Source organism: Bufo bufo, chromosome 2 (assembly GCF_905171765.1).
Source record: "Bufo bufo chromosome 2, aBufBuf1.1, whole genome shotgun sequence".
NCBI classification, from domain to species: Eukaryota; Metazoa; Chordata; class Amphibia; order Anura; family Bufonidae; genus Bufo; species Bufo bufo.
The window spans coordinates 471865273-471879070 of NC_053390.1; the positions used below are offsets into that span (position 1 = coordinate 471865273).

At 43.2% G+C, this 13798-nt stretch overlaps 1 protein-coding gene across 1 annotated transcript; it reads right to left on the reverse strand.

Annotated features, from left to right (window-relative positions):
* Positions 1-7957: 7957 nt before the first annotated feature.
* On the reverse strand, positions 7958-8784 carry LOC120990936 (E3 SUMO-protein ligase ZBED1-like). The gene is made up of 2 exons (XM_040419827.1): positions 8404-8784; positions 7958-8315 (listed from the first exon to the last, which is right to left on the reverse strand). The coding sequence occupies exons 1-2, from the start codon at positions 8652-8654 to the stop codon at positions 7958-7960; spliced, it is 609 nt and encodes a 202-aa protein (XP_040275761.1). The 5' UTR covers positions 8655-8784.
* Between the last annotated feature and the right edge of the window lie 5014 nt (positions 8785-13798).

Sequence of the window (13798 nt, forward strand, 5' to 3'; positions counted from 1 at the left end):
CCCCTTGATGCCGCTGGAAACGGAGCACAGATGGAAATAGAGGGACAGGCGCCGGAGCTCACTCCGCGTCCTGCATCCCAGCGCTGGAACCGGAAGTCTCAAAAGTGTATTTTATGTATAGATACACAGAAGAAAAATGGAATAGATAGATAAATAGATTTAGATATTTATTGAAAAAAAGAAAGAAAGAAAGAAATGTGTTAGGTGCTCTACACATACCAGTCTCCCTCCCTGGCAGGCTGTAATGAGAGGAGATAATAGTAACTTTATATAAGTTTATTATTTGTACACAAACTTTTGCATAATTACTGTGACTGGATGTCACAGAAATCACATGCCCTGAAGACCATTCTGATTGGTCTGGAGGCAGCAGGAGTCACAGAGGTACTATGGGGCTATTGCGATCTCCCTCTCCAAACAGCCCTTAACCCCTTAGGGACCGGGCTCCTTTTCACCTTAAGGACCAGGCCATTTTTTGCAAATCTGACCAGTGTCACTTTATGTGGTGATAACTTTGAAAAACGCTTTGACTTATCCAGGCCATTCTGAGATTGTTTTTTCATCACATATTGTACTTCATGACACTGGTAAAATGGAGTAAAAAAAATCATTTTTATTTATAAAAAAATACAAAATTAGCAAATTTCCAAGTTTCAATATCTCTACTTCTATAATACATATTAATACCTGGCAGATTTTCCATTTTAATATTTTTTTTCCAGCTACAAAGCAAGGGTTAACAGCCAAACAAAACTCAATATTTATGGCCCTGATTCTGTAGTTTACAGAAACACCCCATATGTGGTTGTAAACTGCTGTACGGGCACACGGCAGGGCGCAGAAGGAAAGGAATGCCATACGGTTTTTGGAAGGCAGATTTTGCTGGACTGTTTTTTTTTACACCATGTTCCATTTGAAGCCCCCCTAATGCACCCCTAGAGTAGAAACTCCATAAAAGTGACCCCATCTAAAAAAACTACACCCCTCAAGGTATTCGAATCAAAACAGATTTTACAAATGTCATTAACCCTTTAGGTGTTCCACAAGAATTAATGGAAAATAGAGATACAATTTCAAAATTTCACTTTTTTGGCAGATTTTCCATTTAATTTTTTTTTTCCAGTTATAAAGCAAGGGTTAACAGCCAAACAAAACTCAATGTTTATGACCCTGATTCTGTAGTTTACAGAAACACCCCATATGTGGTCGTAAACTGCTGTATGGGCACACGGCAGGGCGCAGAAGGAAAGGAATACCATACGGTTTTTGGAAGGAAGATTTTGCTGGACTGGTTTTTTTGACACCATGTCCCATTTGAAGCCCCCTGATGCACCCCTAGAGTAGAAACTCTATAAAAGTGACCCCATCTAAGAAACTACACCCTCAACGTATTCAAAACTGATTTTACAAACATTGTTAACCCTTTAGGTGTTCCACAAGAATTAAAGGGCTTCTGTCACCCCCCTAAAGTCATATATATTTTTTGGGCTACTTAAAATCCTTATACTGCGATATATCAATATATAGTGCTCTTACTCATTTTCGTTCAGTAGTTTCTTCAAAAAACAGACTTTTATAATATGTAAATTACCTCTCTACCAGCAAGTAGGGCGGCTACTTGCTGGTAGCAGCCGCATCCTCCTTTCATAAAGACGCCCCCTCCTCATGTTGATTGACAGGGCCAGCGAACGCGCTCGTCCTCTCGCTGGCCCTGTCTGCGTTCAAATTCTTGCGCCTGCGCCGTACCGGTCTTCAGTCGGAGCACTGAGAGGAGGACGCTCGCTCGGCTGCTCCATCCTCAATGCGCCTGCGCCGATGACGTCACATCTACACCCGGTGCAGGCGCACTGAGGAAGGAGCAGCCGAGCGAGCGTCCTCCTCTCAGTGCGCCTACGCCAACTGAAGACCGGTACGGCGCAGGCGCGAGAATTTGAACGCAGACAGAGCCAGCCAGAGGACGAGCGCGTTCGCTGGCCCTGTCAATCAACATGAGGAGGGGATGTCTTTATGAAAGGAGGATGCGGCTGCTACCAGCAAGTAGCCACCCTACTTGCTGGTAGAGAGGTAATTTACATATTATAAAAGTCCGTTTTTTGAAGAAACTACTGAACGAAAATGAGTAAGAGCACTATATATTGATATATCGCAGTATAAGGATTTTAAGTAGCCAAAAAAAAAATTATGACTTTAGGGGGGGGTGACAGAAGCCCTTTAATGGAAAATAGAGATACAATTTCAAAATTTAACTTTTTTGGCAGATTTTCCATTTTCATATTTTTTTTCCAGTTACAAAACAAGGGTTAACAGCCAATCAAAACTCAAGATTTATGGCCCTGATTCTGAAGTTTATAAAAACACCCCATATGTGGTCGTAAGCTGCTGTACGGGCACACAGCAGGGCGCAGAAGGAAAAGAATGCCATACGGTTTTTGGAAGGCAGATTTTGCTGGACTGGTTTTTTGACACCATGTCCCATTTGAAGCCCCCCTGATGCACCCCTAGAGTAGAAACTCCAAAAAAGTGACCCCATTTTAGAAACTACGGGATAGGGTGGAAGTTTTGTTGGTACTAGTTTGGGGTACATATGATTTTTGGTTGCTCTATATTACACTTTTTGTGAGGCAAGGTAACAAGAAATAGCTGTTTTGGCACCGTTTTTTTTTGTTATTTATAACATTCATCTGACAGGTTAGATCATGTGGTATTTTTATAGAGCAGGTTGTCACGGACGCAGCGAAACCTAATATGTATACTTTTTTTTTTATTTATGTAAGTTTTACACAATGATTTCATTTTTGAAACAAAAAAAATCATGTTTTAGTGTTTCCATAGTCTGAGAGCCATATTTTTTTCAGTTTTTGGGCGATTATCTTAGTTAGGGTCTCATTTTTTGCGGGATGAGATGGCGGTTTGATTCGCACTATTTGGGGTGCATATGACTTTTTGATCGCTTGCTATTACACTTTTTGTGATGTAAGGTGACAAAAAATTGCTTTTTTTACACCGTTTTTATTTTTTTACGGTATTCACCTGAGGGGTTAGGTCATGTGATATTTTTATAGAGCAACTTATTACAGATGCGGCGATACCTTATATGTATACTTTTTATTAATTTATGTAAGTTTTACACAATGATTTTATTTTTGAATTAAAAAAAATCATGTTTTAGTGTTTCCATAGTCTGAGAGCCATAGTTATTTCAGTTTTTGGGCGATTATCTTGGGTAGGGTATGATTTTTGCGGGATGAGATGACGGTTTGATTGGCACTATTTGGGGTGCATATGACTTTTTGATCGCTTGCTATTACACTTTTTGTGATGTAAGGTGACAAAAAATTGCTTTTTTTACACCGTTTTTATTTTTTTACGGTATTCACCTGAGGGGTTAGGTCATGTGATATTTTTATAGAGCAACTTATTACAGATGCGGCGATACCTTATATGTATACTTTTTATTAATTTATGTAAGTTTTACACAATGATTTTATTTTTGAATAAAAAAAAATCATGTTTTAGTGTTTCCATAGTCTGAGAGCCATAGTTATTTCAGTTTTTGGGCGATTATCTTGGGTAGGGTATGATTTTTGCGGGATGAGATGACGGTTTGATTGGCACTATTTTGGGGTGCATATGACTTTTTGATGGCTTGCTATTACACTTTTTGTGATGTAAGGTGACACAGTATTTACTTTTTATTTTTTACGGTGTTCACCTCAGGGGTTAGGTCATGTGATATTTTTATAGAGCAGGTCGATACGGACGTGGCGATACCTAATATGTATACTTTTTTTATTTAAGTTTTACACAATAATATCATTTTTGAAACAAAAAAAAAATCATGTTTTAGTGTCTCCTCATTCTGAGAGCCATAGTTTTTTTTATTTTTTTGGGCGATTGTCTCAGGTAGGGGTTTATTTTTTGCGGGATGAGGTGACGGTTAGATTGGTACTATTTTGGTGGGCGTACGCCTTTTTGATCGCTTGCTGTTATACTTTATGTGATGTAAGGTGACAAAAAAATTGTTTATTTAGCACAGTTTTTATTTTTTATGGTGTTCATCTGAGGGGTTAGGTCATGTGATATTTTTATAGAGCCGGTCGATACGGACGCGGCGATACCTAATATGTCTACTCCCCCCCCTATTTTTTACCAATTTTTTTTTACTTTATTTGGGGAAAATTACATTTCTGTTTATTTTTACTTGAAACTTTTAATTTTTGGGGGGGAAAACTTTATTTTTTCAATTTTTTTTACTTTATTTTTTTGTCCCACTTTGGGAATTCAACTTTTGGGGGTCTAATCCTTTACAATGCATTCCAATACTTCTGTATTGGAATGCATTGGCTGTATGAGTAATACTGTGTGTATTACTCATACAGCTTCCGGCCTGTGAGATCCAGGGGGCTGGATCTCATAGGCTCGTCACAAGAAGGCAGCGCAGATGCCTCAGGAAGGCATCGTGCTGCCTTCCATGCCATCGGGTCTAGAGTTGTTGCGATACCAAATTTTGGATTCGGTTTCGATACCATGAAAAAGTATTGCGATACTCGATACCATTCGATACCACGCGAAAAAAATAAACCAAAAAAGCCACGTGCATTCCGCATAGGGCTGCAGTAAACGAATATTTTAGTAATCGAGTATTCTATCGATTATATTTCTCGATTCATCGAGTAATCTAATAAGAAAAGCCTTCTTAAAATAACGTAAGTAATTACGTTTTTCTTTATAAAAACAATATTTTTATTTCTTACAGTGGTGGTATGGTATAGCAAATAATTGCACACACATGACATAAGGTTTCTTTCACAGCTGCAATATACATTCTGGTTCTGTCAGAAGAACAGCCAGCCAGAATGTACCATATCGGGTATAAATGGATACTGCCTGCTGCTGCAGCAATTGACTGTAATGGTGTAAAGGGTCTTGCCTTGTTACAGCATTCAAGCGAAGTTTGGACGATATCCAGCATGAATGCCAGAACATGGCCAGATGGCCTTGGATATGGAACACATTATAGTCAATAAGATTATGAGAGCACTGCAGAGCATATAGCTGGTTGTATCCGGCTATACCCATTACGGTATACTCCAGCAGGCTTGGGTTATGTTGTGATTTGTGAACTCTGTGTCTCCGTCAGTCTATTCCGGTGGAGGATCGGACTGCTGGAGTACACCCGGCTCCATCTGTCAAGCTAGATAGATGCCCTGGGCATCATGCCCATTGACTGTAATGGGGATCAGGACAAAAAATGCTGCACAGAGTGAGTAGTGAAGTGAGTCAGAGTCACATTCTCACATAGCATTTTTTCGCCGGACTCCAGCCAGTCGCCAGCTGATCAGAGTCGACTGACTCCCAGTGTTGACACTGCAATGTGAAGTTAACTTGGCTTAAGCTAAGCTGTTAATAAGATGATCAAAATACTTTAACTTGTAAAAGCAGATTTCAAATAAAAATGCTAAATTACTAAAAAAGTAATCAAGTTCACAAAAACACTACACCTTTCTATATAAAACATCTACAATTATTTAAAAGAGGAAAAACTACAGACTCATCTGTAGCCCAAGTATATAGGTCCAGCCCCAAACCAAAGTTACCAAACCCTCCTATAGAGCAACATATAAGAGGATAAATTTAAACCAGGGTTCTGGATTACTCACGTTTCTGTAGATATCAGAATAGCTCACCATTACGTAGATGTGATACAGTCAAGTCAATCCTTGTAGGTTCCTTCCAAGACCAGCATATTCACACAGACAATCCCTGGTGTTAATATGCTATAGTACTCCGGTCTTGGAACCTACAAGGATTGAGTGTATATCACATCTACCTCTATGCAATGGTGAGAAATTCAGTATTGATATCTACAGAAATGTGAGTAAGAAGTAAGAACCCTGGTTTAATTTATCCTCTTTATTATATGTTGCTCTCTCGGAGGGTTTTGGGCCTATATATACGTTGGGCTACATCATGAAGTTTTTTCTCTTTTCAATAATCGTATAAAAAAAAAATATATAGAAAGGTATTAGTAGTGTTTTTGTGAATTTACTTTAACCACTGCAACAGCGGAATAGTGTTTAGTAGTAGTAAGACAAACATTGCCTTACCCTTTGTTGTTCAACTTCAACTCTGAATGACTTTCAGGCAACTTTAGTTCTGACTCTGAATCTGTCTCTTCTTGCACATATTTTCTTCAGAGGCTTTCTGGCATTTTTAGAAGGCAAAAAGAAGAACTGGTGGGTGAGAATAGATTTATCAAAAGTGGTGTAAAGGAAAACTGGCTTAGTTTACCAATAGCAACCAATCCGATTCCACCTCATTTTCCAAAGGAGCTCTGAATATGAAAGGTGTAATCTGATGGTTGCTAAACCAGTTGACCTTTACACCAGTTTGGATAAAGGCTATCTCCTCCTGAGGTACATATCAATATCATATGGTAAAGTGCATGTAGCTTGCCCTGGCTTACACTAAAGCGGTGATCAGCAACCTCCGGCACTCCAGCTGTCTGGGAACTACAACTCCCAGAATGCTTCCTTCAATCACTTCTATAGGCGGTAGAACTAGAAGAACATAGCATGTTTGTTGCATGCAGGGAGTGGTAGTTTCACAGCAGGTAGAGTGCCGAAGGTTGCTGATTCGTGGCCTAAAGGATCATTTGGCGGTTACTATGGAGAAAAGTGAGCATATCCACATGCTCAGAACTGAGGCTGGCCCTGCGCTTTGATGCTATGTTTCCTGCTGCAGAAAACAGTCGTTCTGATGGCGTGGATGTTGCTGGAATACACAGAAAGGACTTTGCCAGCTTTGCTAGTACTGGATAGCGTGTTTCATTTGTTTTCCACCATGACAACGGATTCTCTTTCTTGGATACGGGATGTTCTCCAAAGTACATCAAGACCTCCTTCTGCACAGATTGACTTAACTGCTGCTCTTTATCCTCTTCATCACTGGAGCTGGACTCTGATGATCCCAGTATGTTCTGGAGGAATGATATCGCTGCATGATCCTTGGGCTTTGCTGCAGCAGGGTTATCTTCTAGAAGAAGCTTCATCATGTTCACTGGACCGTGTCATTTCGTTTTTCGCAACAATTGCCATGGTCTGTACTGTGCTTTGGACCTTGAATGACTCATCTGCAGACAAGAATTTAAGTTTCTTAAATCTGGGATCCAGAGCAGCGGCAATTAGGGCAGTGTTTGAAGACGAGTCAGGTTGAAACGTAGACAGTTCTTGCCATCTTGTTGTGATCTGTTGTACTGCATGAGCCTGGTATGACATTAATGGTGCAGTCTCAAAAGCTAAACTCTGTATGGACTTCTTTAAGTTCTGCACTAGCTGTGGAAGTGCAGAGAGGGTAACATAGATCTGCCCACTCAGAAATACTGTAGCTCCTTCAAATGGCTCAAGTGCCTGGCTAAGCTCCTCAATCAGGCTCCACTGTTCAGGCTTCAGATCAAGGTAGTGGTGTTTTCCTCTTGGAGTCACTTCTGGGTCTGAGAGAGCAGCAGTCACCGGCCATCTTTGTTCCAGCAATCTTGCTATCATGTGATAAGTGCTATTCCAGCGTGTACTTACATCATGCACCAGCATATGTTGTGGCGTGCCCATCTGCTGTTGCTTCTCCTTTAGTTTTGTACATGCCAACTCACTCTTCTTAAAATGCTCAACAAGGAATCTTACACAAGCCACACACTTAGAGATAGCTTGGTGGTTCTTCAGAGCGCTTTGCACAACTAAGTTCAGGGTGTGACCTGCACATCGCACCGATGCCCATCCATGTTTTTCTTGTAAAATCTTCATTGCTGCTACAACATTAGCACCATTGTCATGGACAACAGCTTTGACTTTCTTTGCTGGAATGCCAAATATAACAATAACATCCTCAAGCCACTCTGCAATATTTGCCGCTGTGTGCCTTTCTTCAAGGGGCATCGTAGTTAGGCTGTAGGACTCCATTTCTAATCCTTCCCAAGAAAATGACACGTCACCCCCAGATAAGCTTCTGTAGCAACGCTCGTCCAAATGTCAGTTGTAAGTGCAATGCTGTCAGTCTCCTTAAGAGTGTTCGTCAACTTGCCTTTGATGTCTTCATACTTTTTCTCCATAATTTTCATGAAGTAGGTTCTGGAAGGAAGAGTGTATCTTGGATTGAAAGTGGAAATCATCCTCTGAAAACCTTCATCCTCCACCATAGATAGCGGGCGCATGTCTGTGACAATCATGTTCAGGATGCTGTCTGTAAGCTCAGCTGCTTCAGTTGAACGTGATGCAGCTGTCCACACATAGCTGTCCATACGTCGCTGTGATTGCGATGTACTGAAAAAGATGTTAAATAAAAAATTATTATTACAATACGAAGCATGTGTGGTGGTGTGTGATTATGTAAAATGTTTGATTTACTTACCTTGGGTCCAGTCCGCTCGGTGAACTAGTACATGCGTAAACTGGGTGTTTTCTGTTCAGATGTTGAAGCATTGATGTCGTGCTATTATGGTAGGCTAGTTCGCTTTTACAATAGACACACTGTACAGACTTTTCTTTCTTTCTCAGCTTGAAATGATCCCAAACTTTGGACACTCTGTGCCGTTTTCTCTGTCCTGTCTCTTCTGATCGCCCCTCGGCGGCCTCACTTATATTTTCTCTCTCTTTCTCCATTTCGCAGTTGAAAGTAAATTAATACTTCTTTAGGCCTTGCCTCTTGCTTTGTGCAACAATAAGTAAAACTTAAGTGACACAGTCACACCTTACGAGGGGTAAAAGAAGAATTTCAGAAACATCATCGGATCAAACTACCCCCCTCCCCCCCAATCAGAATATCACCTTTCAATTTCAACTTCACACAGATCTCTCCATCCAAACCAATAACTTTATACAAGATGCCATTGCAATTTGCCAGCGCCAATGTGCCTCCATTAAACCCTCTCCAGAGTCTAATAAACCAATAACTTTATATATGCCAAGAAGATGGCTTGGCTGTATAAAGTTATTGCTTTACTTTGGAGGGGTTAATGGAAGCACCTTGGCAATGGGCATGTATAAAGTTATTGGTTTGTAGGAGTTAATGAAAGCACCTTGGAGGTGACTTCATTAACCCCTCTCTGAGTCTAAACCAAAAACTTTATACATGCCTAATGCCAAGGTGTTTCCATTAACCCCTCTCCAAACCAAAAACTTTATACATGCCTAATGCCAAGGTGTTTCCATTAACCCCTCCAAACCAATAACTTTATACATGCCCATTGGGCATGTATAAAGTTATTGGTTTGAAGGGGTTAATGGAAGCACCTTGGCAATGGGCATGTATACAGTTATTGGTTTGTAGGGGTTAATGAAAGCACCTTGGAGGTGCCTTCATTAACCCCTCTCTAAACCAATAACTTTATACATGCCAAGGTGATGCCTCCATTAACCACTCTCCATCTGCCTTTTTTCAATAAATCAATTTACAGTGAGTGCCTCCGATTCCCCCCTCCCTTGGCGTGCCTCCGATTCCCCCCTCCCTTGGCGTGCCTCCGATTCCCCCCTCCCTTGGCGTGCCTCCGATTCCCCCCTCCCCTGGCGTGCCTCTGGTGCTGTTAAGTTAAATTACCTAATAGCACTGGCACGAGTGAGGAGGGCGCAGCCGCAGACACATGGAGTCCGGACCGAGACCGTCTTCATCCCAGCATGCACTGGGACCTTACGTGACGTCACACACACATCGTTAGCCAGCGTGCTGCACATACGCAAAGTCCCGCCTGCAGGGCGGTGCCATCTCTCTGGTCTCCGGAGGACATGGAAGCGGTGAGTGAGACTCTTAATTTCACTCCCGCTCTGTGATCATGTGATGTAAACGATTACTCGATGCAGGGAAACTGCATCGAGGATTTTTTTGACTCGATTTAATCGAAGTATTCGAATAATCGTTTCAGCCCTAATTCCGCATTTTAAAAAATGGCGAATCGCGCAGTTTTTATTTATTTTTTCTGTTCCGGCGTTCACCGCATAGATTTTTTTTATATTTTAATAGTTTGGACTTTTCTGACGTGGCGATATGTAATATGTTTATTATTTATACATTTTATATGTGAAATTGAGAAAAGGGGGTGATTCATACTTAATATTTTGGTGGGTTTTTTTTAATTATTTTTTTACACTTTTTATTTAATAACTATTTCCCCCCCTTAGGGGCCAGAACCTGGGATCTTTCATCCCTTTTCCTATTCACCCTGATAGAGCTCTATCAGGGTGAATAGGACCTCACACTCTCCTTGCTGCTCTGTGCTTTGTGCACACAGCATCAGGGATGTTACCATGGCAGCCAGGGCTTCAGTAGCGTCCTGGCTGCAATGGTAACCGATCGGAGCCCCAGGCTTACACAGCTGGGGCTCCGATCAGAAGCTGTCACTGCACCACCAATGAGGGGGAGGGGAGAGGACCCTGTGGCCACTGCCAATAATGATTTTAATACTGGGGGATTGAGAGGGGCCGGCGCACTGTGCCACCAATGATTTTAATGGGATGAGGGGTTGAGGGGGCACACTGCACCACCAATGATAATTACCCCTTAATACAAGAGGCGGGTACTGGCAGATCAGCGGCAGTTAACCCCTCAGGTGCCACACCTGAGGGGTTAACTGCCGCTGATCGCAGCTCCCTGTCAGGGGCAGGGAGCCGGCAATGCGATTCTGCTGCCACCACCCGCCTCCTGTATTATGTGTTAAAGTCTACTTTTCCTGGGTCCAGACTAAGTATTAGGCTACACAGAGCGGCGCCCAGCGATGTCCCAGCACTTACTATTAGTCCTGGGCGCCGCTCCGTTCACCCGCTGTGCCCCATTACTGTCTCCTGCTCCATATGCCAATTACTATCGGAGCGATGGGGAGGAGACATCAGCTTCACTGTCCAATCGCAGCGCAGGGAGAAGGAACGCCCACTAGTGAAGCTGATGTCTCCTCCCTATCGCTCCGATAGTAATCAGCATGTGGAGCAGGAGAGGAGACAGTAATGGGGCACAGCGGGCGAACGGAGCGGCGCCCAGGAATAATGGTGAGTGCATGGGACATCGCTGGGTGCCGCTCTGTGTAGGAAAGGTCCTATCATTGGTGGCGCAGTGCGCCCGCCCTTCCTCCACCCCTCTCTTCTCATTGGTGGCAGCAGCAGCACAGGGGGAGGGAGGACAGCTTCCTTCCCCCCTGTGCTGCTGAGAGAACATGAGCTCGCTGACAGCAGTGTGCTCATGTTCAGAGATACTAGACCGCGCAGAAGCGCAGCCCAGTATCGAAAAAATGGAAATCCCGGTATCGTATCGATACCGGGACAAAAGTATCGATTGGGTATCGAAATTTCGATACCCGCAACAACCCTAATCGGGTCCCCCCTACAGCCCCACAAGACCCGATGGCACCGCCGCCGCTGCAACATAGAAAAAAGCCGCAAACCGCAGGTCTGAATTGACACGGGGGGTCACGGGAACCCCCCCGCGCATTTAGCCAAGGTGCCTGCTCAATGATTTATACACATGGCGTACAGGTACGACCTGTGTCCTTAAGTACCGGGACAACATGCCGTACCGGTACGTCATGTGTCCTAAAGAGGTTAAAAGGGGTTGTTCGGGATTGGTGACATTGCTTTAAGAGAACACCAAGCACATAAATATTACATACAGTCCTGTCATACCTTTGCAGGACTTTTCTGATGCCCCGTTTTCTTGTCCTAAATTCTCTGCTGGAGGTGCCACTTTTCAAAGATTCAGTGACGTACCGGGTCCCTTTCTGCAGAGCGAAGCCTCTGCTTCCGCTTTGCAGGGAGCCCGGTGACGTCACAGCCAGCCTCAGTGATTATGCAGAGCGCACTGAGGGGCGGAAACTAGGCGGCAACACCGGGCAGGGCGTATTCTTAGCAAGGATGGAGGGACTTAGCCAGGAGGCGCATAGGGGCGTGACTAAGAGGGAGGAATAGTTGCGGCAGGAGGCGGCATATGAATTAGGGGGACGGCTGCACGAAGGAAACAACGCGATGCTGCGCTGGAAGTTACCGCACACATAAACATAGAGGTAAACAATCAGTGAGGGACTGTAGGAGCCCAGCTGAAGTGTAAAAATACCTAAAAACATCTGGGGGGACCTTCAATCCACTATTAACAGTGATTCAACTGTTTTTTAAAAAACAATCTTGATCCCGGACAACCCCTTTAAGAGAGGGAAATCGTTAAAACACTGGTGAGCGCTGTAACTGGATACTAAAGCGCTTATCGCTCTCCATGCTGATCAGTCTCCAGGTGAAGAGAGCTACTCAATGTACCGATCTCCCTCTCCTACCAGCGCTAATGAGAGGGAGATGGTACAAGCATTTGTCAACGCTCCGACTGTCTGAGCAATCAAAAGCCTTGAGACCAGGAAAAAAGGTCTCAGGGTAAGACCTCATGCACACGGCCGTTTTCCGCGGCCGAGAGCGGTCCATGGTAACACGGCCTAGATTCCTGTTGAGAGCAGGAGCGCACGGCGTTATTGGTTGCTATGACGCCGTGCGCTTCATGCCACCGCTGCACTACAGTAATACAATGGTTAAAGTTGACTTTCTTAAAAATTTCAAAAATTGTTTCTAAAATTCTAAACCTTCTAGCATCCTAAGAAAAGAAAATTGCATTACCAAAATGATGCCAGCATAAAGTAGACATATGGGGACTTAGAAAAACTTAGAAAACAGTAAATTTTTTCAGATTTTCATTAACTTTTGGATTTTTTTAAGAATAAAGGTAAGGCTACTTTCACACTAGCGTTTTTCTTTTCTGGCATAGAGTTTCGTCACAGGGTTTCAATACCGGAAAAGAACTGATCAGGCATATCCCCATGCATTCTGAATGGAGAGTAATCCGTTCAGGATGTCTTCAGTTCAGTCATTTTGACTGATCAGGCAAAAGATAAAACCGTAGCATGCTACGGTTTTATCTCCGGCGAAAAAAACTGAAGACTTGCCTGAATGCCGGATCCGTCCTTCTGGTCTGCGCAGACCGGTAAAAAAAGATACAAGACGGATCCGTTCTTGCAATGCATTTGTGAGATGGATCCGCATCTATCTCACAAATGCTTTCAGTCACATGCAGATCGGCGGATTCGGTGGGCAGTTCCAACGACGGAACTGTCCGCCGTATATCACTGCCGCAAGTGTGAAAGTAGCCTTAGGCCCCTTTCACACGGGCGAGATTTCCGCGCAGGTGCAATGCGTGAGGTGATCGCATTGCACCCGCACTGAATTCGGACCCATTCATTTCTATGGGGCTGTGCACATGAGCAGTGATTTTCACGCATCACTAGTGCGTTGCGTGAAATTTGCAGCATGCTCCTCTTTGTGCATTTTTTACGTAACGCAGGCCCAATAGAAATGAATGGGGTTGCGTGAAAATCGCAAGCATCCGCAAGCAAGTGCGGATGCGGTGCGATTTTCACGCACGGTTGCTAGGTGACGATCGGGACCCGATCATTATTATTTCCCCTTATAACATGGTTATAAGGGAAAATAATAGCATTCTGAATACAGAATGCATAGTACAGAAGGGCTGGAGGGGTTAAACATTTTTTTTAACTCACCTTAATCCACTTGTTCGCGCAGCCAGCATCTCTTCTGTCTTCTTTTGTGAGAAATAGGACCTTTGATGACGTCACTACGTTCATCACATGATCCATCACCATGGTAAAAGATCATGTGACGGACCATGTGATGAGCGCAGTGACGTCATCAAAGGTCCTTTTCCTCACAGATGAAGACAGGAGATGCCCGCTGGGCGAACAAGTGGATTAAGGAGAGTTAAAAAAAAAATT